Source organism: Mobula hypostoma, chromosome 23 (assembly GCF_963921235.1).
Source record: "Mobula hypostoma chromosome 23, sMobHyp1.1, whole genome shotgun sequence".
NCBI lineage: Eukaryota > Metazoa > Chordata > Chondrichthyes > Myliobatiformes > Myliobatidae > Mobula > Mobula hypostoma.
Window position 1 is genome coordinate 39,623,300 of NC_086119.1, and position 23,019 is coordinate 39,646,318.

A 23,019-nucleotide genomic window follows, 5' to 3' on the forward strand; every position below is an offset into this window, starting at 1 on the left:
CAAATTACAAGCTAAAACAAATCCAAATAGCTAATATTTCCAAATTTACATTGTAAATTAATCTGATGAGTTCCTCACTCAATGCGAACAGTACACTCTTCCAGTCCCTGGATGACTGCATTCTGGAAACTATACGCTCAGTCACCCCAGGATGATGGATTGACAGCACTGCATTTCTACTTTCTACCCTCACCCCACTATAGTTCTGCCTCTAGTATAATCTGTAGGTAATATGTATACTATATATTGTTCCTTCCTTTTCTGGATGGCATGTGTAGTGTAGCAAGGCTGGGGACTGTCTCACCAGAGGGTACATTCACACACACATTCTGTCCCAGAGAGCGCAGCTGAGTTCTACACAATGGGCAGACTACAGCAGATATTTTTTTAAACTAATAGTTGTTAATATATGAAACAGAAACAAAGAATTCTGAAATAAAAAGCAAACCAGACAGCACAACAGTATAGAAATAGAAACAGTTAACATTTCAGGAGGAGGACGCTTCACAACAACCGCAAAAGAGAAAAAGTAGGGAGAGTGTTTTAGGTGCCAAAAGAGCCCATTTTCAACCTCTTGCAGAGCTGGAAGTGAAGCCTAGATTTCATTCTTGCTCGTCCTCTGCCTTCATATGCAGAATCTGCTGCACTGTGGCTACCTATGTCAATGCTTGAAGCACAGAGAGCGCCACCTACAGTCAGTGCTGCATAAGGCGCAGACCGTTGCCCTGATTCCTGCCTGCTATGCTCAGTCTTTCTGTCATTCAGCACAAGAACGCAGTCAACATATTGTTGGTTTCAATTGTTGACATGGGTCTGTTGTAGTTCGATCTGACAAGGCTGTTTCTAGTCCAGGGCTCACTTATGGAGAAAGAATTTGCTACCTTAGAACAACAATATTTGTGCATCCATCTGGTTGTCTGGCAGAACTGGTACACCAACAGACCAACACAGCCTCGCTATTACTCCTCAGACAAGTTGTCCAAAGTAAATCGCGGTGAATCTTTGCAGTCCAAGAATGGACTACCTGCCTGCTCCACTGCATAGCAATAGCTTTCCAATAGCTCAGTAGACCCATGCTCAATCATATTGCTTCGAAGTGCTAGGCTAGGTAAAGGTACTTGGAAAACAGACACTGAAAAAAAATTTCTGAGTTCTGAAACACAGCCTGACACTGCAACCAGGGGTGGTCCCTCTTTATTATTTGATGAAAGTATATCCTTAGAAGTTTTATCTGACGGTTGTGTAAATTTTTGTGTCTGTTATTCCTCTTCCTCCTTCTATCCAAAGTATTTGGTTTCTTTTATAAAGCAGGAAAAGTGACATACCTTAACATACCTCATTTTAAATAAATACCCCAAGGAAACAAAAACAATTAGGGGGAAAATGGAATATCTTAAGTGAAATTTCAGGATATTAATTCAAAACCTCTGGAATTGCCTTGGTTTTCGGACAATGACAGTAAAAAGGAATCAAGGAACATTTCATGTCAATAATAGACGTTTTCATCATTGTGTCCTCACATAATGCTTCATTTTCCATCTTTAAATGTTCTTACCAATTTCTGTTTCAATCAGCATTTGTATAGATGTTCACTGATAATATTTTCCAGGGCGTCACATGAGCTCATTGCCCCATTAGCTTGCTGAATGCTGGAAATATGAAAAGTAAAGCTCCATGCATAAAATATTAAATTAACTACCCAGTCCAAAACCAAAGTCCCGCAGCTGCAGATGATAATTTTTCTCTTTTGTGAAGAGAAAAGCAGTATCATTTCAGGTCGATAACCTTTCTAATTTTCATTTCACAGAACACTATTATCTACATTGTACTATGCAAGGCAGTTTAGGAAGACATTTGCAATTGAACCAGCTTACATTTAAACTTGGGTACTTTGTGGACCTACTTGTTCAGATGTCAGTAATTCTTGTTCATCCACAGTCCAAATATTTAATTTTTTTAACTTCTGGGAGTTTGCACATCCCCTGTGCATTCCTACACCGGAGAGAGCTGCAGGTTAACAGGAGATGCATGAATCTGGTTTTACCTCTACTATAACCAAGCAAAGCTGCTTGAGGAGAGATTGGTAACTGCTGTATCAATACATCATGAGACTCATCCATATGTACTTGCTCGGAAATGTAATGCACATACCCAGAAGTTTCAGTGCATCCAAATAGGTGAGGTGCAGGAAAGATATTTCTTATAGTGGGAGACTACAGCATAAGGATGTGGGGTAGACCATTTATGATGGAGATAAGGAATTTCTTCAGCCAAAGAGCTGTGAACCTGTGGAATCCTCTGCTGCAGAAGACAGACAATGTCAAATTATTAAAGATATTCAATAATATATGTATATATGTATATAACTAATGGCTAATAGATCAATGTATATTGGGAGAAAACAGGAAAGGGGTATTGAATTTGGATGATCAACCATGATTGAATTCGGTGGTAGAGCAGGAGGGTTTAAAGGGATGAATGGCCTCCCATTCCTACTTTCAATGGATGCTAATTAACTGGAGTAACTTGGTATACTGATGTCTCCTTTATATATTGCTAATACAGGTGTTCTAGAAGATTTACCAGGTACATTTATTTCTTCTTGTTTTAATGTAACATTGTGCTATTGATATTATGACCATTTTAAAGTTCAAAGTAAATTTATTATCAAAGTACATTTATGTCACCACGTACTACCTCGGGATTCATTTTTTTCAGGCATTCACAGTAGAATAATAGAATAAGTGAAAAACTACACACAAAGTTTGACAAACAACTAATGTGCAAAAAGAAGGGAAACTGTGCAAATAGAAAAATAAATAACCAAATAATTAATATATATAACAAGAGTTGCAGAATCCTTGAAAGTGAGTACCTGGGTTGAGAAGTGAGTCCAGAGATTGTGGAATCAGTTCAGTGAGGTGAGTGAAGTTATCCACACTGATCCAAGAGCCTTATGGTTGAAGCGTAATAACTGTTCCTGAACCTGATGGTGTTGGACCTAAGGCTCCTGTACCTCATTCCCAATGGCACCAGCGAGAAGAGAGCATGGTTTGGATTTTAGGAAATATTATGGCCAAGAAATTTATCCACATCATTTCTGAACACCAATTATTGTGTATCCATTATTGGGCTTGAACCAAAGAGTCAACCATTTAACAAACAAGAGAAAATATGAAGATGCTGGAAATCCGAGCAACACACACCAAATACTGGAGGAACTCAGCAGGCCAAGCAGCATCTGTGGAAAAAAGCACAGTCAACATTTTGGCCTGAAACGTCGACTGTGCTTTTTTCTATAGTCAACCATTTTGGTTGGTCTGGAGTTCCAACTGGGTGAAGCACTGAGAATTGTAAAATTTCCTCCCTAATCTTGAAGGACATTAGTGAATCAGATGGATTTTGCAACAACAAAGTACTGGGATGATCATATTACCCCCAGATTTATTTAATTTCTCAACTGCTCTAGTGTGATTAGAATTTGGCTTACAAATAAATTATCCAATTACTTATCCACCATGCATCTACGCTCCTTATACGTTTAAAGGCCTTAGCAAACCTTGCAACAACTTTTAGGCACTTTCAGTCCACTTCGGTGTGAGAGTCGGCACAACATTGTGGGCTGAAGGGCCGGTAATGTGCTGAACTATTCTATGTTCTATGTTCTAAACTTCTATCAGACAAAAGTAGTCAATAAACTTCAGGATTAATTGTCTTAGAATTAACAGCAAAACTGGATTCTGAAGTCTGTTAGTAAGTTTTTTTATTATCCATCTTACCAAGGTCCATCAAACAGATCATTAATGTCTCTGTATTTTATAAAGATGAGTTAGATTCAGTCTTCTTGTTGTTGCCTCGCAAGCAAATGTCTGCAGCCCACACTGCCAATTTTGTATCTACATCCCAGAGACTAAGAAAAGGTATAGACCTGAGACCAGGAATGACTGAATACTGTTCCACTGCAATGACCAGAGACTCTAGTGTTCAAAATTTAGATTTCTATGGCTTTATATGGAAATTTTTGTTAATTTCATTTTTGTAGCCTTTTGAATTTATTTGGTAGCTGTCAAATTACAAAACAACATCTAACATAAAGCTTACAACAAGTTTGCACATTCATGTCTTGATTTTGTTTCTATAACATTTTAACAAATTTTCTGAAAATGATTAGAATCACTGGAAAACACAAAAATATGTATCCAAAACATTGCAAAAATTAAGCTATTTATTAGATTGGATTTGTTTGCACTGATCATAATTTTTTATAAATATTTTTTCTAGTTAAAATACAACGTTGTTGGTCATCATGAAATTGTTCATAGTTTTCACATTACAGTAAATTCTGTCTTTATAAAAGAACCAGGGGTGCTAAATATCAAGTAATATTTCAGGTTCACAATCTGGAAAAAAGGCAATTGATAGGATAACCTCCTATTGCCTGCCTAAATCATTATTAAAGCCACCTAAATTTTGTGGTGGTTCTTTAACTATAAAGGTTATTATAGGGATCAGTTGTATATTTAGTGGAAAGGTTGTTAAAGTATTCACCCTATATACCAGTCCACCTTCTTTTGGAAATAAATATTTATTGTGGTAGTTGAGGTTTTTTTATACTTGTGTATTTATATTATGTTATTCATTTTTTGTTTTTGATCCATTCCTTAGAGATTCAACAGTTGAAATATTTTACAAAGTATTTTGCATAATTGCATTTTGTAATATTCTACTTTGTTCTATCTTGTTCAATATTTTCGATGTCGTAACTTGTCAATTCTCTCATTGCAGCTGGTTATGCAGCCGCTAAAGCAGCTAAATATGGAGGTGAGTTATTCTATATATAACAAAGTGATCATTCACTGCTTCGTACCAGCAACATCCATTTCTGAGGAAAACACAGATCGGTGCATTTAAAGACGCGAAAGTTTTCCTGTATTACAAATGCTGAACTAAATCTCTAAGTTGTTATAAAAGTGTTCATATGGCATAAAATCTGTGTAAATATTACACTTAGAAGAGGTGAGTAACAAACCAAATCTATCAAGATCTTAAAATTAATTGAGCTTTTTAAATATCTATATCACTATTGAATCTAATAGTTCCATCTCATTAATGTACTCTTATTTTTCTTCATACATGGATAAGTAATTATTTTTCTCACTGTCATTGTGTACCTTATAATGAAATCAAATAATTTTAACATTTTTTAATGTGTTGACTGTATAGAGCTGCAGCTTAAGATGTACCTGTTTAACAACAGGTTTCTTACTCAATAAATGTAACTTTATTTACTAGCTCAGAATAGAAAGGGAATTAAATATGTAATTCCAAAATTACAATAACGTGATTAATAATTTTCCTAACTATTATTAAAGAAGGATATCAAGAGTTATGTATACTTATCAATGTAATAATAACAGATGTGATGAGAAAGGAAAGGCTTTAGAAATTCAATGACAAATGAAATTGTTTCATATAATATATAGTATTATTATGGGAAAAATGATGCATGTGTAACAGATAAAATACATGTGTAATTGTAAGAATGTACACATGGGAATTACAAAGAAGTACAATTTAATGCAAAGTAGCAATGACTGTCAACCATAATTTTAAACCATTATTATCTTGTATGATGTAATAATGATTTGTTCTACTATGTCAAAAATGGAGTATTTAATAATGGTACTCTGGATTTCCAGCATCTGCAGAATCCTTTGTGTTATTGAATAATGGTATATTATTAATTTTTTACTTCGATTTTTCTGCTGAACATATGAAGTATTCCCATCATCTATTCTCTTTTCAATCGGTGCCTAAATGGGCTGTCGTCCATGGATCGGGGAGACAGTTCACATTTGGATGGGGATATGTGACATGCGACATTATCACCTTGCAGCCTGTGTGCAGCTTTATCGTTCACAAGGGAATTGCATACTTGCTTTCTTTCAGCTCTTGCTCCGATTTGAAAAGGAGTATGATTTCAGTGCTTAAACAAACGAACATGTTCTTTGAGAACATTGCATTGAGGTATTTTTGATTCAGACATATACAACCTTTCCTTGAAGGTATTTCCACTCAAAATACTGTTTTCATCTTCTTGTTTTAATTTTGTTTTTAGTTTTCATATTAAGTATGCATGGGCTGTTATAAGTCACAATATCCTCATAAGTAAATACTGAAGTCTAGGTTCAAGAATTTCACTTCCAGCTTTAGTCCTTCCTACTTTCAGCTGGCAGATTGTCCTGTATTTGAACAGAATAAGTTAGAACATAGAACAGTACAGCACAGAAACTTGCCCTTCAATGCACAATGTTGTGCTGAACGAAATAAATTAATAATCAAATGGCTGACTGAACTATCCTTACGCCTACACAATGTCCAAATCCCTCTATTTTCTTCTGTCAATGCCTCTGTCACCGCATTCCAGGCACACACCACTCTCTAAAAACCTTACCTCTCACATCTCCTCCTTTATTACCTTAACTCAGGGGAAAAGATTCTGTCTGTCTACTCTCTTTGCCTCTGTGCTTCTCATAATCTTATAAATCTCAATCAGATCTCCCCTCAGTTTCCTCCGCTCCAGAGAAAAGAACCTCTCGTTATACAGTATAGCGCATTCCCATTAATCCAGGCAACATCCTGTTAAATATTTTCTGCACCTTTTCCAAAGCATCAACATGCTTCCTATAATGGGGTGACTAGAAATGTGTGCAATATCCCAAATACAGCCTAACTACCCAAATACAGCCTAACTAGAGTGTTAGCGCATGGCCAAGTGGTTAAGGCATTGGACTAGTGATCTGAAGGTCGCGAGTTCGAGCCTCAGCTGAGGCAACGTGTTGTGTCCTTGAGCAAGGCACTTAACCACACATTGCTCCTGCACGTTTATAGCCCAGTGGCAGCAGTTGGTGCAGTATGGACAAGACATAATGAAGTGGCAACATATGACCTTTGAACTCAATGTCTCAACTAATAAAGGCAAGCATATCCTATGTCTTCTCTGCCACCCTATCAATCCTGCATAGCTACTTTCCATCCTATCATATCTATTACTTTGCTCCTGTCTGTTTTTACTGGCCCTTACCTTCCTCTCCGTCCCTCCACTTTCTGACCTGGTGCTCTGATTCCCACCCCTTTGCCAAATGAGTTTAAACCCTCCAGACCAGAACCAGCAAACTTCCCAGCCAAGATATTGGTTCCCTTCCAGTTTAGATGCAACCCGTCCGTCTTGTACAGGTTACCCTGCCCCGATAGAGGTTCCAATGACTCAAGAACCTGAAACCCTGCCGCCTGCACCATTTCCGGAACCATACATTCATCTGTACCGTCATCTTATTGCTGCCCTGACTAGCACGTTGCATCAGGAGTAATCCAGAGACTACCTACTAACTTGGAGGTCCTGCTATTCAGCCACTTTCCTAACTCCCTATACTCTCCTCACAGGACCTCTCCCCTCTTCCTACCTACTCTATGTCATTAATGCCAATGTGCACCACAACCTCGAGCTGCTCACCTTCTCCCTAGAGAGTGTTCTGCAGCTATTCCAAGGCAACCTGAGCCCCGGCACCTGCAGGTCAACACGCCATCCTGGCACTCTTTTAGATATTTCAGCAAACATGTTGTGAATGGTTCATTTGTTGGAAAATAAATCTGGTTCATCTAAGAAAGGAAGTGCAACCTCTGGACCCCACATGGAGTCATAAAATCTCGGAATGGAGGGCTTTCTGCAAGTAAAGCGTCAAGTTAGAATTTGAATTGATTCTGCAAAGGTGTAAGCATGCCAAAAATCACCTCCAACTGCTTGAAGGCATTTTATTTTACCCAAATTTACCGTCACATTAATGTCTATTATGAATAAAACACTCTCTGAATTTCATGCTGGAAAACTTAAACCTATGTTAAGCCTGACCGAAAAGTCATACTGTTTACAGAGTTAACTAATTGTTGGTTCAGACCAGGATAAATAACTCACTTCCTAACTTCTCAGAGAGTTTCTGTCATATGTAAAATTAAAATGAATTGTATTTGAATTCTCACTACTTGTGTGTAGCTCCAATAATATTCAAGATGCAGGATGTCATTCAGAACATTCAATCCATTCCCTAAACATTCCTGACCATCAGCGTAATCACAAGGTTAGCAAGCTCATGGGAAAGTAAGTCCCCCTCCATCCAATGCACCGACATCAGAGATGATTATTAATTGGTGACCTTACCAACAGTTATTCCATCCACAACTAGCTACTTCTCAAATACAATTAAGTCCCTTCCCATGCTACTTTCCTTCTGTTGTAATCTAAATTTAAATGAATATTCACAAATGCTCTGAATAAGTAGCATAAGTAACTTCATCGCCCAAGCTGCTCATTTCCCTCTTCATTGGCATCTGTGGGAGAGCCTACAGGTTCCATATGGTCCTTATCAGTCACCTCGGAACTAGCAAAGCTACCCTCAATACCTCAGAACAGTCTAAGAATGTGGCCCAGTTATAGAACAAGAAGGGGGTGAAATTGAAAGTTTGTAACTTGAGCTCATATTTTGATCCTCATGCTGAAATATTGGTGTTCACAGATGAACTAGACACGAAGAAGCTGGAATCACTTTCAATTGTACAGTACTGTGCAAACGTCTTAGACAAATATATATAGTTAGGGTGCCTAAGACATTTGCACAGTACTGTATTTGTCAATGTGGAGCAGAGACTCTGTTTGTAAATCTGACGGGAGCCAAAATGTTGAGGGTGATATGTATATATGTGTGTGTGTGTGTGTGTGTGTGTGTACACACATGTGTATATAGTATGTACAAACATATATACTTATATAATATGTGCCTAAATTCTGTACATCATGGAAAATTCTGCAGTTCTTGTGAAAAAGTCTGCTTTCTTGATCCCTTCTGGGTTTCTTGCTATCTGGCAAATCAAAATGAAATACATTCCATCCTCTTTGACATTCTTTCTACTGCATTTGCGGATGGTTGCTTCTTTCTTTGGCTTAAAAGGATCCTCACGAATATCAGCTCGTGGATTATTGTCGAGACAGCCTTTGCAAATCCCTGCCCTTCCTACAGTTAGAATGGGCAGGGAAAGCGGCAGATTCAGTGAAATGTCATTTAATGAAAGGCAGACATTTCACAGACTGTGGTACAAATCAGGATTTCTCTCTGACCATTCTGTGTAGGTACAGCCTCTAGCAGAGAGCATTGTCATCCCCCCTCTTCTAACTATTCACTTTGATCTGTATGTCCCAGCTCAATTTCCGAATAATGCATTAGCTCAGAAAGAATGCACCTGAGTCCACATCAGCAGGGATTCCACTGATTTATGTGGATGCTCTGAAATTGTCAAAGCCTGTCAGTACCTATCCCTGGCCCACAACATCTTGCAGAGCTTAGCATCTTTAAAATCTTAAAAAGTACCAACATTTTGTAGAATTATCACAACAGGCAATAGAAAATTAATCAATGACAGACCCGGATGATCTACTTAAATAAATATCATAGCAAAAAAAATCCATTGGTGCTAATAGATAAGTCAAGTAAGCTGCCAAGGGATAGAACAATTGCCATTTATGCAGAGTTTGACAAGGAGCAGGTGATTTGGCTGTAGTTCCTGATGAAACAGCAGTAAAATTTGGAGAAGCCCAAGGAGCTGTGCAGCTGTTTGAGGGAGCACAGTCAGGACCATTCAACAACACCACACACTTTCTCTGGCTACACTTTGGGACAAAAGGATGTAACCCAGCAAGGAAATAACTGGGCTGTGGAACTTGCAGTACAGATGGTTTTCAAGGAGACGCTGAAGAACTGCCGGACGTGACAGATATTGTCTTGGGGGCCCTTGGAGAAGTTGGGGATCTTATCAAGATAGACAAACACATACCTGTGTAGAATGTCTCGGAGGATCTCGTTGATGAAGCCATGTAAAACGGCTGGACTGTTGGGAAGTTTGAAAAGCATCACCAAGTATTCATAGTGGCCAGTGAGTGTTATGAACACTCCTTCACTCATCCCCCGGCAGAGGCAAATCAGGTTGCACTTGCTCTGTAGATCTAGTCTGGAGAAGATCTGGGCCCTGGGGAGCATTTTGAATGCACTATTGATCAAGGAGAGAGGGTAGTGGTTCTTGATGGTAATTTTATTGTGTCCATGGTAGTCAGTGCAGGGACAAAGACCCCTGTTACTCTTTTTGGAAAAAGTAGAATACTGCACTGCCCAGGGATTGGGATGGTTGAATGAATTCATGTTGTAATGATTCAGCAATGTAGTCACTCATAACTTGGGTCTCAGGAGGGGATAGGGAGAACAGGTGATCTCAGTGAAGAGTGGTGGCCAGGAGGACGTAGATTGTACGATAGGTTCTGTGAGGCGGTAGGTTCCGTTTTACTGAAGGTGATGGCTAAGGTGTGGTATTTTTGTGGGAGTCTGGTAATGTTGAGAGTTTTCTCTGTCTCCACAGAGTTATGGGGTGCGGTCAGCTGAGGTAGCAGGCAGGTGGTCCGGCAGATGACCTCCCAGCTCGGCAGTGATCCAGATGACCAGATGAAGTGAGGGTCGTGATTGGAGAGGTAGGGGTAACTCATGATGAGAGGAGAGCTGGGTGAGTCGATAAGGAGGAATCGAAGGGACTCGTGGTGCTATCCGGTTCTGATGTGCACGAGCCAAGTGCACGCTCTGACCATAGCAAACCCTAAGGGACGTCTGTGTCAATGGCCATGATGCAGAAGGAGTGGGGAATGGCGAGGGAAGTAGGGAGTGCAAGCTGCGCACACAGAGCCTGGGTCAGAATGTTGCCTGCTGCACCGGAATCCACCAGAGGCTTCTATGTGTATAGTGCTGTCACAGTGTGGAGGAGACAGTGAGTTGGGCTACGGTGCTGGAATGAGTGGCTGGATGGAGCTTATCAGGTAGAAGACTCCTCGTCTCCACCTGGTGGCGCCATTGTCTCGGATGCAGCGGGCATTCAATATGTGGGTGATCAACAGATCCGCAGTAGGTGCACAAGTTGCTTCCTCGCCGGCGATCGCGCTCTTGGGAGATGGGGGGGGAGGGAGTTTTAGGGAGCTCTCCCGAACTGTGTGGGTCCTGCAGCCTGAACTGGTTCTGGGAACAGAACTATGGTTCTGGCTAATGATATGGAAGGTCATTTCATTAGACAATTGTCATTTTGGAGGGCCAGAGGGATGAAGCTTTCGAGATCGGTCATCTGCCAGGTAGACAGCATGTCCTTCAAGTGCTGTGAGAGGCCGTGATGGTAATGGGCCAGCATTGCTTCCTCATTTCAGCTTCACTCCACCGCAAGGGTCTTGATTAAAACAGTGTAATCCAGTACTGAGCATGACACAGGTGAAGTATCTAATCTGCTGCCCCCTTCCACTTCCCAGAGGATTGAAAACCCAGTACATCTCAGCATTGAATTCCTCATATTCGTTGCAAATGGTGGTTTTACTGTCCCAGTTAGTGGCGGCCCAGGTCAGAGCTCTCCCAGTCAAGTGATAAATGACAAAGGTGATCTTGGCTCTGTCCGTAATGTACAGAGATGTCTGGAGCTCATAGTGTAAGACACACTGGGACAGGAAATTGTGACATCACGTTGGGGATCTGTCAAAGCATTCAGTCACTATAATCTGGGGCTCCAAGGGAGAAGGCTGATTGGCACGGTGTTGCTGTATTGAGACAGAAAGTTGACTGAGAATGGCAAGCAGATGGCCAATGGATTCCTGCTACTTCGTGATCGTGTGTTCATGTCAAAGGACAATTTTCCTCAGGCAAGCAAACTCTGCTGAGTCAATCACTCATTCTGTCAGGCTGTCAAGAAATGTAGAGGAGGCTTGACTCCAACGCAGAGCAGTGGAGAGATTCAGTGGTCAACAATAACTTTAATAATAAACTGCAAAATGAACACCCATGAGAGGACCAGAAAACAAGGAAGAACAGATACTAAGCACAACTGGCGACAAGGTACCCGAAGGCTAGGAGCAACTGGTTGAGGCTGGCTGGTTCAATGGGTGAACAAGGACTGTGGGTGAGATCTGGGTTTAAATAGGCTGCAGGTGATAAGTTGGAAATGCGTAGCAGGCGATTCCTGTTAGCTGGATAGAGTCTGGGAAGTGCCTGCTTATGCAGGCCTGACATTGATAGTTTCAATGCATACTGATTTTCTATTATTACTATAATGGAGTTATATCTTTCAATTATAAATTTAGAACCTTACAGTAGCAGCAAATAATTATTATGGTTTTGAATAAGCTATCTCCAAGTTAAAGAAGCTATATGAAGTATAATAATTGCATGTGGCAAACATTTTCCCTTAATCAGATATGATTTGATAATTGTTTTAAACATTATATTATATTAATACCAAAACGTCCAGTAATTAGTTATGAAAAAAATCATAAGTTTTAATAAATAGGGATTGAACCTCTATTAAAAATTCGTATTTCTTTTCTGAATTAACAGTTGGTAGAGATCAGTTCCCAAAATAATGAATTTAGATGTAGATAATCCGCTTCAGAACATGAAACAGATTAATACCATTTAATCTATTTTATTCACTAATGCTGTCACGCTTAACTCACACTTTGAGATAGATGTCCTGTAGCAGGGATCTTCAGAACTTTTTTTTATTACCATGAAATATTTTATATCCATGTGAACAGTCAGACTGTGTTTCATGTTACTCTTAAATTAAAGCTGGCATCTCTAAAGAAGCATCTATAATTCCTTGCCATATGGAAGAATTATAGAGAATAATTATTTGACCATGTTGTCATTAATATCTGGATTAGTTGTTGTCAAAGAACATTGGTCAAAATACCTAATTTCAATTTTTTTTCCCAAAGAATTAAATAGATATATTAAAGTATATGTTCCTATGATTGTATTGTAGACGGTGGCCTGGGTGTCCAGCCGGGTGCTGGCCTTGGTGTCCAGCCTGGAGTCGGAGTTAAACCCGAAGGTGGAGTCGGTGTGCAACCTGGCCTCGGATTGGGTAATGTCCTATCATGAGAAAGGCAGCTTTTTTTCCGATTAGATTTTCAGTAATCCATCATGTTTGATTCTTCAAACTAAAGGGGAAATAATTGATAGCGGAAATTTTGAAGGATATGGCCGAGGTTGAATTACATTTCATATGTACATTAAAGTTCATCTATGATGTCTCAAATGAAAAGTCAGCCACCTCTGTTTATGATAATGTGGGATATTCCTGTCTGTTAAAATAGGCCCAAGATGCAAGCAGAAAAATCCAAGAAATCAGTATTGGTAATATCGATTTTAAAGTCAAAGTAAATATTACTATCAAAGCAACACTCATCAAAGTTGCTGGTGAACGCAGCAGGCCAGGCAGCATCTCTAGGAAGAGGTACAGTCGACGTTTCAGGCTGAGACCCTTCGTCAGGACTAACTGAAGGAAGAGCTAGTAAGAGATTTGCAAGTGGGAGGGGGAGGGGGAGATACAAAATGATAGGAGAAGACAGGAGGGGGAGGGATGGAGCCAAGAGCTGGACAGGTGATTGGCAAAGGGGATATGAGAGGATCATGGGGCAGGAAGTCCAGGGAGAAAGACGGGGGGGGGGGACTAAAGGATGGGCAAGGGGTATAGTGAGAGGGACAGAGGGAGAAAAGGAGAGTGAGAGAAAGAATGTGTGTATAAAAATAAATAATGGATGGGGTATGAGGGGGAGGTGGGGCATTAGCGGAAGTTAGAGAAGTCAATGTTCATGCCATCAGGTTGGAGGCTACCCAGACGGAATATAAGGTGTTGTTCCTCCAACCTGAGCGTGGCTTCATCTTTATGGTAGAGGAGGCCGTCGATAGACATGTCAGAATGGGAATGGGATGTGGAATTCAAATGTGTGGCCACTGGGAGATCCTGCTTTCGCTGGCGGACAGAGTATCAAAGTACTATCAAGTACTATCAAAGTACTTTTATGTCACCACATACAACCCTGAGACTCATTTTCTTGCGAGTATTTAAATTAAATACAAAGAAACAGAATAGAATAATGAAAAAATGCACATAATAAAGTATAAAAGACAACAAGCTGTGCAAATAGAAAAGAGAAAAAAGAATAAAACAACAATAGTAAATAAGTAAGCAATAAGTATAGTACAGTCATTGAAAGTGAGTCCATAAGTTGTGGAATCAGTTTGGTAGGGAAACTACTTCCCTATTTCCTTGTTATTATTATCATCTCCTATTATTATGTCATGCTCTCTTTCTTGAGCAATGAGAAGTGCTACGTTGTACCTCCTAAGTCAAAAATTTCAATACATCAGGAGAAAGCATTTTCTCCACTGGACTCAGAATAGAAAGCATCTAAAAAATACATATTTTGCAAAACAGACAGCTAAGTTAACTTTTTCAGCAGCTAGATGTGGACTCCATTTCAGTCAAGATGGCACGAAGCTGCAGCCTCCGTTGACGACGTGGCTCAGACTTAGTTGTCATTTAGGTCCATAGGGATGGTTTTAGGGGCAGAGAGGGGAGTTAGGGGTCACGTTAGGATTTAGGAGCAGGGACATGGGGAGCTAGGGGTCAGGTCGGAGTCTAGGTCTGTGCTCTGCACCCCATATTCTACGGCTGGCGACGACATGGACATAGGACGACCTTGGACAGATGTCAGGCCAGTTTGGGCTCAGGATGAAAACCAGGAGGATAAGAGCTCCTGCACCATATCCACTGCCCCCTCCCCCCCACCTCCCCACAAGTAAGTGAATACCCTAAAGGATCACTGGCTTGGAGGTCTGTGCAGTCAGGATGCATGGGGTGGGGGCTGATATCCCCCAAGGTACACAAGTCAGTAAGTCTAGAGTCCAAGGTCCAGTTGTCTAGTGTTCAAGGCTTAGAATTAGGGGTTCTGTAATCAGCGAGTCCTGGGGTCGATACCAATGATCAAAGCCTGAAGGTCAATTGGAAATCTGGAAGTCGAGGGCCGATGGCCAAAGCCCTGGGTCTGCAAGACTACAGGGAAGTTGGAGACCTGATGCCTGCGAGTCCTTTGGAAGCTGGAGGTCTGGAGGCAGCCTTTTCTCAGGTTGACAGACTGTCTGTTTGTGTGAGTGGGTGGTACGTGGATGGGATGGAGGACAGAAGTCTGCTTTACAGCTTTCGTTGTGTTGCTGTTCTTCTGCTGAACATTGTGGGCATGCTATGTTGGTGTTCAAATGTGTGGCAACACTTGCGGGCTGCTCCCAGCACAGCCTTATGTTGTGTTCACTGTCAATGCAAATGACACATTTCTGTGCATGCTTCAATGTACATGTGATAAATAACCGAATCTGAACGTTCAGAAGAGAATTTATACCTTGTGATCAGTTATCCTACTGCCACCCAGATACCCTGTATGTTTTCATTTGTAAACTGTGCCATTCCTTGTGATTTCTCCTCCTTAAAACAGAGCAAGACTCATTGAATTGATGGATTTGCATTGCTCCTTAGCTCCAATGTGGATTATGGCATAAGCAATTCTGGAGATTTTACTGTTCTGTGTCTTGCTGCTCATCACCAAAATCTTTGGTAGAGCAGGAGGAACTTTGGAGGTACTTACCTTCAGCATAATACCTGCTTTTCAATGACACTTTATAGATTTCCCACCATAATCTTCACTCCTACCCTTTGCCACAAGATTACTCATCGAAACAGACCCTCACCTTCTATCCAGAAAAACTCACCCTTGACAGGAACATATGATGCTCCCCAACACCATCAACTACCTGTTTAAAAGAAATTGTTAGCATTAATTGTGATTTATACCCCACCCTCGTTTACCCCACCAAATACATGTTTTCATCATTTTATTTCAATTTAAAGAAATGTAAGCCTAGAAATAAAATTAAGTAACCTACTTATTTCACCAATAGTCTTAAGGAGTGAAATGCAGTAACAACATTTTGCCAGTTGTTTAATATTGCTGTCGATCAATCAGGCTTGAGTTGCATTTATATGTGTTTTACAGTGTAAGTGCCAGATGTACATCAAATGAAATCTTTCAGGACTATTGTTACTACAGCAATTAATCCACATTGTTTTGGATGTAACAAATAGAGACCTTGTTTTTATTGCACAGTGGAGAACTGGTAACTTGCCAAGTTAAATTGCACACCTAACTTTTATTTTTCAGATTCCGTACTGATTACTCTCTCTCTTCCCACCAATTATCAATTAGCCTTTGATTCTCATCAACATAGACTTACTAATGCCCAGTTTTTTTATTGTCCCCTCCGGTGAAGGATCCAGTCCACCACTCAGTCTCCCCAACACCATCACATATCCTGATCTCCAGCTTTGACCACACCTCCAGCTCAAAACCACTGTCAGATTTCTTCCCAGAAGCTTGCTCCCAAGCAGCACACTTTCTTTGGAAAATTGCAGTACCCATTCAGCAGCATCCAGGGCTTTGATAATTTTTTGACGTAGATTTTGAAAACACAATGACATACAACATAGAGAAAACTATAAATACGTGTTGCGGATGACACCAAAGCAGATAAACCGGGAGAGTGAGCAAGGTAGTGACAGAATATAGCTCAAGACAAGTGCTGCATTTTCAGAAGCTAAACCAGGGCAGGAGATGCACGTTGCATGGCAGGGCCTGGTGAGTGTTAATGAAGAGGGAGACATTAGGATACAAGTATGTAGTTTCCTGAAAGTAGCCACACAGATTGACCGGATAATGAAGAAGTCATCTGGCATGCTTACCGTCATCAGTAACTTATAGTTGGGAATGTCATGTTAGGATTGAATAAAACAATAGTCAGACCACTTCTGGAGTATTGTCTGCAGTTCTGGTCACCACGCTACAGGAAAAATGTGACTAGACAAGAGAGGATGTGAAATAGGGATGTTGCCTGGGCTGAAGAACAGGTGTCATAAGAAAATGTTGGATAAGGAGAGTATTTTCCCTGGAGCAATGAGGCTCAGGGATGACATGATATGATTGATATCCAGTGTCCGTTACTTATGGTAGGGGTGTCCAAGACTAGGTTTAACATGGGTGGGAAGAGACTTAAAGGGGGTCTGAGAGATAATATTTTTGGACAGAGAGTGGTTAGTATCTGAAATGAGATGCCAAAGGAGGTGTTGGAGGCAGGATTAGGTATGTTGAAGAGGCATCTGGACAAGAACACGGAATGAGTGGGGCACAGAGGCATATGGAATTAACAGGGGATTAATATCGGTAGGCATGGATAGTTGGCATTGATGTGGTGGGCTGAAGGATCAATTTCTATGCTGTACAACTCAATGACACTGAACTAGCAGCATAAAATGATGCTGCTTTGACCAATAAACTGAGAAACAGTAGTGTGCCAGATTGTGTTTGACCCACCTCTGTCTTTTTTCCCTCACTCTCACAAACCCCTCCCTTACCTCCTGTAGTCACTGTGACTGCTTCTCGGTGGCCCTGCAGGTCCTTTAAGGCAATGCAATGAGAAATGACAGGGCTTAAGCAATGAATCTGGAGGCTGCGTAGCATACCACCTTAAAAGCTTGACTGCATTTCTTGGGCAACTGATTCTCATTGGAAACAATTAAAAGTAATAGAAAATAAATTCAAAATCATATATTAATCCAAAATTTTTAAAAAGTTTACAAACATTTAATTGGTAAGTTAATTAAAACATTAATATTTGTAGAAATAAAAGGAAAGAAATCTTTTCCATGTAGAATGACAACACTTTTTAAATGGGTGAGGTGGTATCACGTACACCAGTCATTGCTGGTGTAAAGCTGAGGGGCCAAAGACATGGTGTACAAGTTGCACCAGAGCCTGACTACTCATATATTCTGTATTTACAACTATGTGGGATCAGGAAAAGTGCCCAACTTATGAAAGTGATATAATCTTCTGTCAATGGCCAAAAGAGACAGCATGAATGTTTGATGGTTCATTAAAAGGTATCAGGGAGGCTTAAGATTATTGTAGATGTAGACACGATTGATTAGGTTTATGATATGTTCATCAGCTATTAGTTTTCAGTGCCCATTACTTTCAAAGAATGAGCACATGAGAGTATAACTGAATTATTGCTATATACAATATCTTGTGATGTTGCTGTTGTAAACATGCTTCCAAAATAATACCAATGCATCACTTTTCCTACGACCTCCTTGCATGTATGATAAACATCAACAAGGTCTGTGTGTCTGTAGAGAAAATCTTAAAGTGTTATTGTCACTGCTAAGTTCATGTAAACCATCCAAATGCAGTAATTCAGCATAAAAAGCCCCAACAATTTTTGATTATTTGCCCTTGAAGTCATGTTTTGGATGAATCTATTTTTCTCAAAAGTACAGTTTATATGAACAGCCTAAATATAATTCAAAGTTTAAACATTCACTCGGAGAGTGTTTCAAATAGCTTTACAGGGCATTTGATTGGATTTATACCTGTGTCTTCATTCAAACATCAAATTGTCTTAAAACTGCCAATATGATTTTAAAATTGCTGTCATTTGTAACTATCTTTCAAAAAATGAGCAACTTAAATAGACTTTGCTAATTGCCTGACCCAAGCAATAGTTTGGGATAAAAAATGATATTAATAATTAGCGCTATATTCATCACTTACTTCAAAAGAGTACATTCTAGAGCAGTGCACAAAATTAGAGAGATTTCTTAGTTCACGGATCATATTTCTTTTATTCCACTGGACAAGGGTTTGTTCATAAAAATGTTGCCTAACTTGTAAATTCTACTCATTCATAATTGTTAATTTAATCTCAAAATAATACCATGAAGTTTTTTTGAAACAACAGATTACTTTCACATTAAAACTGAACTCTGTGTTGCATAATGGTGGAACCAAGTTTCAATCCTTTAATTAGACCATTGCAACAGTTCGATTTGTCATTTTTTTTGTAGAAGTGGATTTCAAATTCAAAGTAAATTTATTATTGATGTATGTATATGTCACCATATACTACCCTGAGATTCATTTTTTTGCAGACATTCACAATAGATACAAAGAAACACAATAGAATTAATGAAAAGCTACACAGAGGGATGGACAAACAACCAATGTAAAGAAGACAAACTGCGCAAATAAAAAAATAAGTAAATAATATTGAGAACATGAGTTCAAGAGTCCTTGAAAGTGAGTCCAGATTGTAGAATTAGTTTGATGTTGAGGTGAGTGATGTTATCTATGTTGGTTCAGGAGCCTGTTGATTGCAGGGCAATAAATGTTCCTGAACCTGGTGGTTAGGGACCTGAGGCTCCTGCACCTCCTCCACAATGGCAATGGCAAGAGAGGGATGGTGGTGGGGATCCTTGATGGTGGATGCTGCTTTCCTGCAACAGCGTGTAGATGTGCTTAATGGTGGAGAGGGCTGTACCCCTGATGGACTGGGCAGCACCCCCTATTATTTGTAGGCTTTTTCATTCTCGGACGTTGGTGTTTCCATATCAGGCCATGATGCAACCAGTCAGGATAAAATCTTCACTGTGCATTTATAGAAGTTGGTCAGAGTTTCAGTTGGCATAAAATATATCTGTGCAAACTGCTAAGAAAGTAGATGCACCGCCATGCCTTCTTTGTAATGGCAGTTACTGCTGGTCCCAGGACAGATCCTCTGAAACACCAAGGAATTTAAAGTTACTGACCCTCTCCACCTCCAATACCCTGATGAAGACAGACTCATGGATTGCAGACTATACAATCTGGTGACGACAGGAATAGTCCAGTGTTTGTGACATTCGGAATGCTAGATTGTGGAAATGTTACATTAAGATGCACAGATTTGATCAGTGCAGATGGTCATTCAAAGTGATAGTGATTAGAAAGTAAAGACTGCTATGTCTACTATAAGACATAAGTTGTGACATGACACACGTTCCGATATTTTGCTGCATTCAGCGTTTAGGCAGGAATAGGAACTGGCTATGATAATGAAGATTGTTAGCGGTCCATGAAAAGAATGAGCTTTTCATAAACATGTTCCAAGCTTACACTAGTAATGCTCCCCAACTCTTTCTACGCTACATTGACTACGCTTTGGTGCTGTTTCTTTCACCCATGCTGAGCCTGTCAATTTCATCAACGGTTCCCACAACTTCCACCCTGCTTTCAAATGTACTTAACCCATTTCTGACGCCTCTCACCTTTTCTTGATCTTTCTGTCTCCATCTCTGGAAACAGATTATACACTGACATCTTTTTCAAATTGATAATCCTTTACGTCTTTTCAACATTGCAAGACACTGTTGGTTATCGAGGAGATCAAGTACTGCAGGTCTGCCCCACTAGCACATTGCTGGATAGCGATGAAACCCAACACAGGATGGGAGACATTTCATCGAGCACTTTTGCTCTGTCCGCTGCAAAAAGCAAAATCTCCCAATGGTTACCCATCTCAATTCAACTTCCCATTCCATTCTGACATATCTGTCTATGGTCTCCTCTACTGCTATGCTATTCAAGGTGCAGGAGCAATTCCTTATATTCTATCTGGGTAGTCTCCAACCTGTTTGGCATGACCATTATTTTCTGATTTCCAGTAATCACTCCCCCATCACCCCTTCTCCCTTTACCCATTCCCCATTCTGTTCACCTTCTCTCCCCTTCTCTTTTCCTAACCTGCCATTACCTCCTTCTGGTTTCCCTCTTCCTTCCATTTCTTCCATGGTCCACTGTCCTCTCCTATTAGAACTCTTCTTCTTCAGCCCTTTACCTCTTCCACCTATCCCCTTCTCCCCTTTGCTCTTTTTACTTCCTCACCACCCCTCCCCCCACTCACACACCTTCCCCTCACCTGGTCTCACCTACCACCTACTAAAGAAAACCTTCAGGTGCTGGAAATCCAAGCAACACACACACACTCACAATGCTGGTGGAACTCAACAGGCCAGGCACATCCATGGAAAAGAGTATAGTTGACGTTTTGGGCCAAGACCCTCCAGCAGGTAATCACTCGCCAACCATCTCCTTCTCCTTCCTCCTCCTCATTATCCTTTCCTGTCAAGAAGGGTTTTGGTCCAAAACATCAACTGTTTATTCCTCTTCATGCAGTATATGCTGCCTGACTTGCTGAGATCCTCTTGCATTTTGTGTGTTTTGCTCAAGATTTCCAGCATCTGCAGAATGTCTTGTGTTTATGACTATTCCTTATTTTCCATACATTACTCTGACAGTTTATGCAATTATATCCTAATTTTAGAAATGAAAGACAAAGTACTGGATCACAGCTTTCTACTGTAGTTAACAGTATATATCATTCCACATACCTTTGAAAATCAAATGAAACTGATACTTAACAAAGAGAATATATCTATTGAATTAGATATTTATCAAGTGAATATAAGAGAGAATTAGATGTGACACTTACCCTGATACAGGTGAATTGAGGTCAAAGAACCAATAATGTAATGTCATCAGAGGCCCCCTGTGTGTTGATAATTGAGGCCTACAACACATCACAGCCTGATAGGCTCAAAGTAGCACAATAATTCCATCAGATTGAAGTGCATTTGATCATGCTCAGTAACTGTTCTGGGTTCATCGGGATTGTGAGGAAAATTTAAATGCTGTGGTCAATTTGTAGTACAACTCGAGCATCTGAATAGTGTCTCATTTTTGAGAATCTATTCCCAGTAAGTATTACAGGGCATTTCCAGAGAGAACTTTCCCTAGGTTTAAGCCATTTTGCATCCTGTGAAGTGTTGTATCTCTAAAAGACCTGGAATATCACTTTCCATTTCCAGAAACAAATGGCCACATGTACTGTCCTTCACCCAATACCAGATAAAAAAAAAGTAGCTTACACATGTGGTGGAAGAGTTTGTTTCCAATAAATCATTCTAACTTTCAAACAAAGTAATCTAATTCATTCTCGATTGTACAGAACACGCAAACATTGTCATTCCTGCTGAAAGTTATACTGAAACTAACATGGTTGTAATCAATATGATTTGAATCAGTTTAGATATTCAGTAATAACAGGAGAATGAATTACATTTACATTAAGTGGGTGATAAGTTTATATCTTGTTCTGAACGTAGCAGGTTCTGGACAGTGAAAGTAAATTCAAAGAGTTAACAGTGTATGCATGGTAATTGCAGGTGTAACTGGAGTTCGACCCACCGGTGCTCCTCTGACACCCCAACCAGGTACCATTATTACTACAGCTAAATAACTAGTATGTTGTTGAGTATTCTGGAAGGAGGGATAGGTATTATTTATAGAATCGAATGCAGTAATATTATCTAAGATGGGTCCTGTTCCACTTGCATAGACGGGACAATCTCCTGATCATCATAACAGACAAAATGAAATATGATAAGTTTTGTTAGTGTTTGATGCAGAGCAAAAAAAAATGGGTACCAGCATTTCAAAGGAGCAATACAAATGAAAATGGAAACATTAGGTTTGTAAATCACCCTTAACTCAAGCGACTGGCAATGGAAGAAGTGAATGATTTTAAACGAAAACTGAAAAACTCTGCATGGATTCTTTGCTATAACTGCTGTTTCTCATGCTATGATCTAAGAATAGAAAATGCTGCTTAACATTGGAAATATTGCCCTTGAATTTTAAGATAATCATTGTAGATAGCAACAGCTGTAATTTAGAAGTGTATTTTTAACCAAGCGATATCGGTGTGCCTGGTAGATGAGATGTACCATTTAGCCTTCTGGAGCCCTGTCATTTACTCCACTCCAGGTCTCATTTCTGTCAGATTCGCAAGCGGAAACTGCATATCTCGGAGAAGCCCATCAGTTCCAGCCTACCACAATATCATGAATTCCTACGTAACAATGTGCCAAAGGAATGTCATATTCTAGGAAATGCATTTTGTTGAAGGGAGAAGCCAATGTTACAGGCCATTTAAGCATTCACCATCTGATATTCCCTGATGCTTGTTTAAAGTGTGGATGGCTACAAATCAGTTCAGAAATGACAAGTAGTTCCTCTTTACATCAAAGGACACAGGTCCATTTCAAACAGGCTAACCACCTGTTTAGAAAGTCCGCTCCGGCCAGCCAGCATTGATAAATGTTTCAATTTGCTTCCAAAGCAGT

The 23,019-nt window shown here is 39.9% G+C and overlaps 1 protein-coding gene across 14 annotated transcripts in view; it reads left to right on the top strand.

Annotated features, from left to right (window-relative positions):
• Window positions 1–23,019, top strand: part of LOC134336752 (elastin-like) — a 243,913-nt gene that overhangs the window by 205,706 nt on the left and 15,188 nt on the right. For 12 of the 14 annotated variants that reach the window (XM_063031179.1, XM_063031178.1, XM_063031182.1 and 9 more), the window contains 4 exons: window positions 2,566–2,586; window positions 4,786–4,821; window positions 12,889–12,990; window positions 22,060–22,107. In XM_063031179.1, coding sequence (XP_062887249.1) covers window positions 2,566–2,586; window positions 4,786–4,821; window positions 12,889–12,990; window positions 22,060–22,107 — 207 coding nt within the window. The remainder of the gene's footprint in view (window positions 1–2,565; window positions 2,587–4,785; window positions 4,822–12,888; window positions 12,991–22,059; window positions 22,108–23,019) is intronic. The other 2 variants (XM_063031187.1, XM_063031184.1) reach the window with 1 other exon arrangement.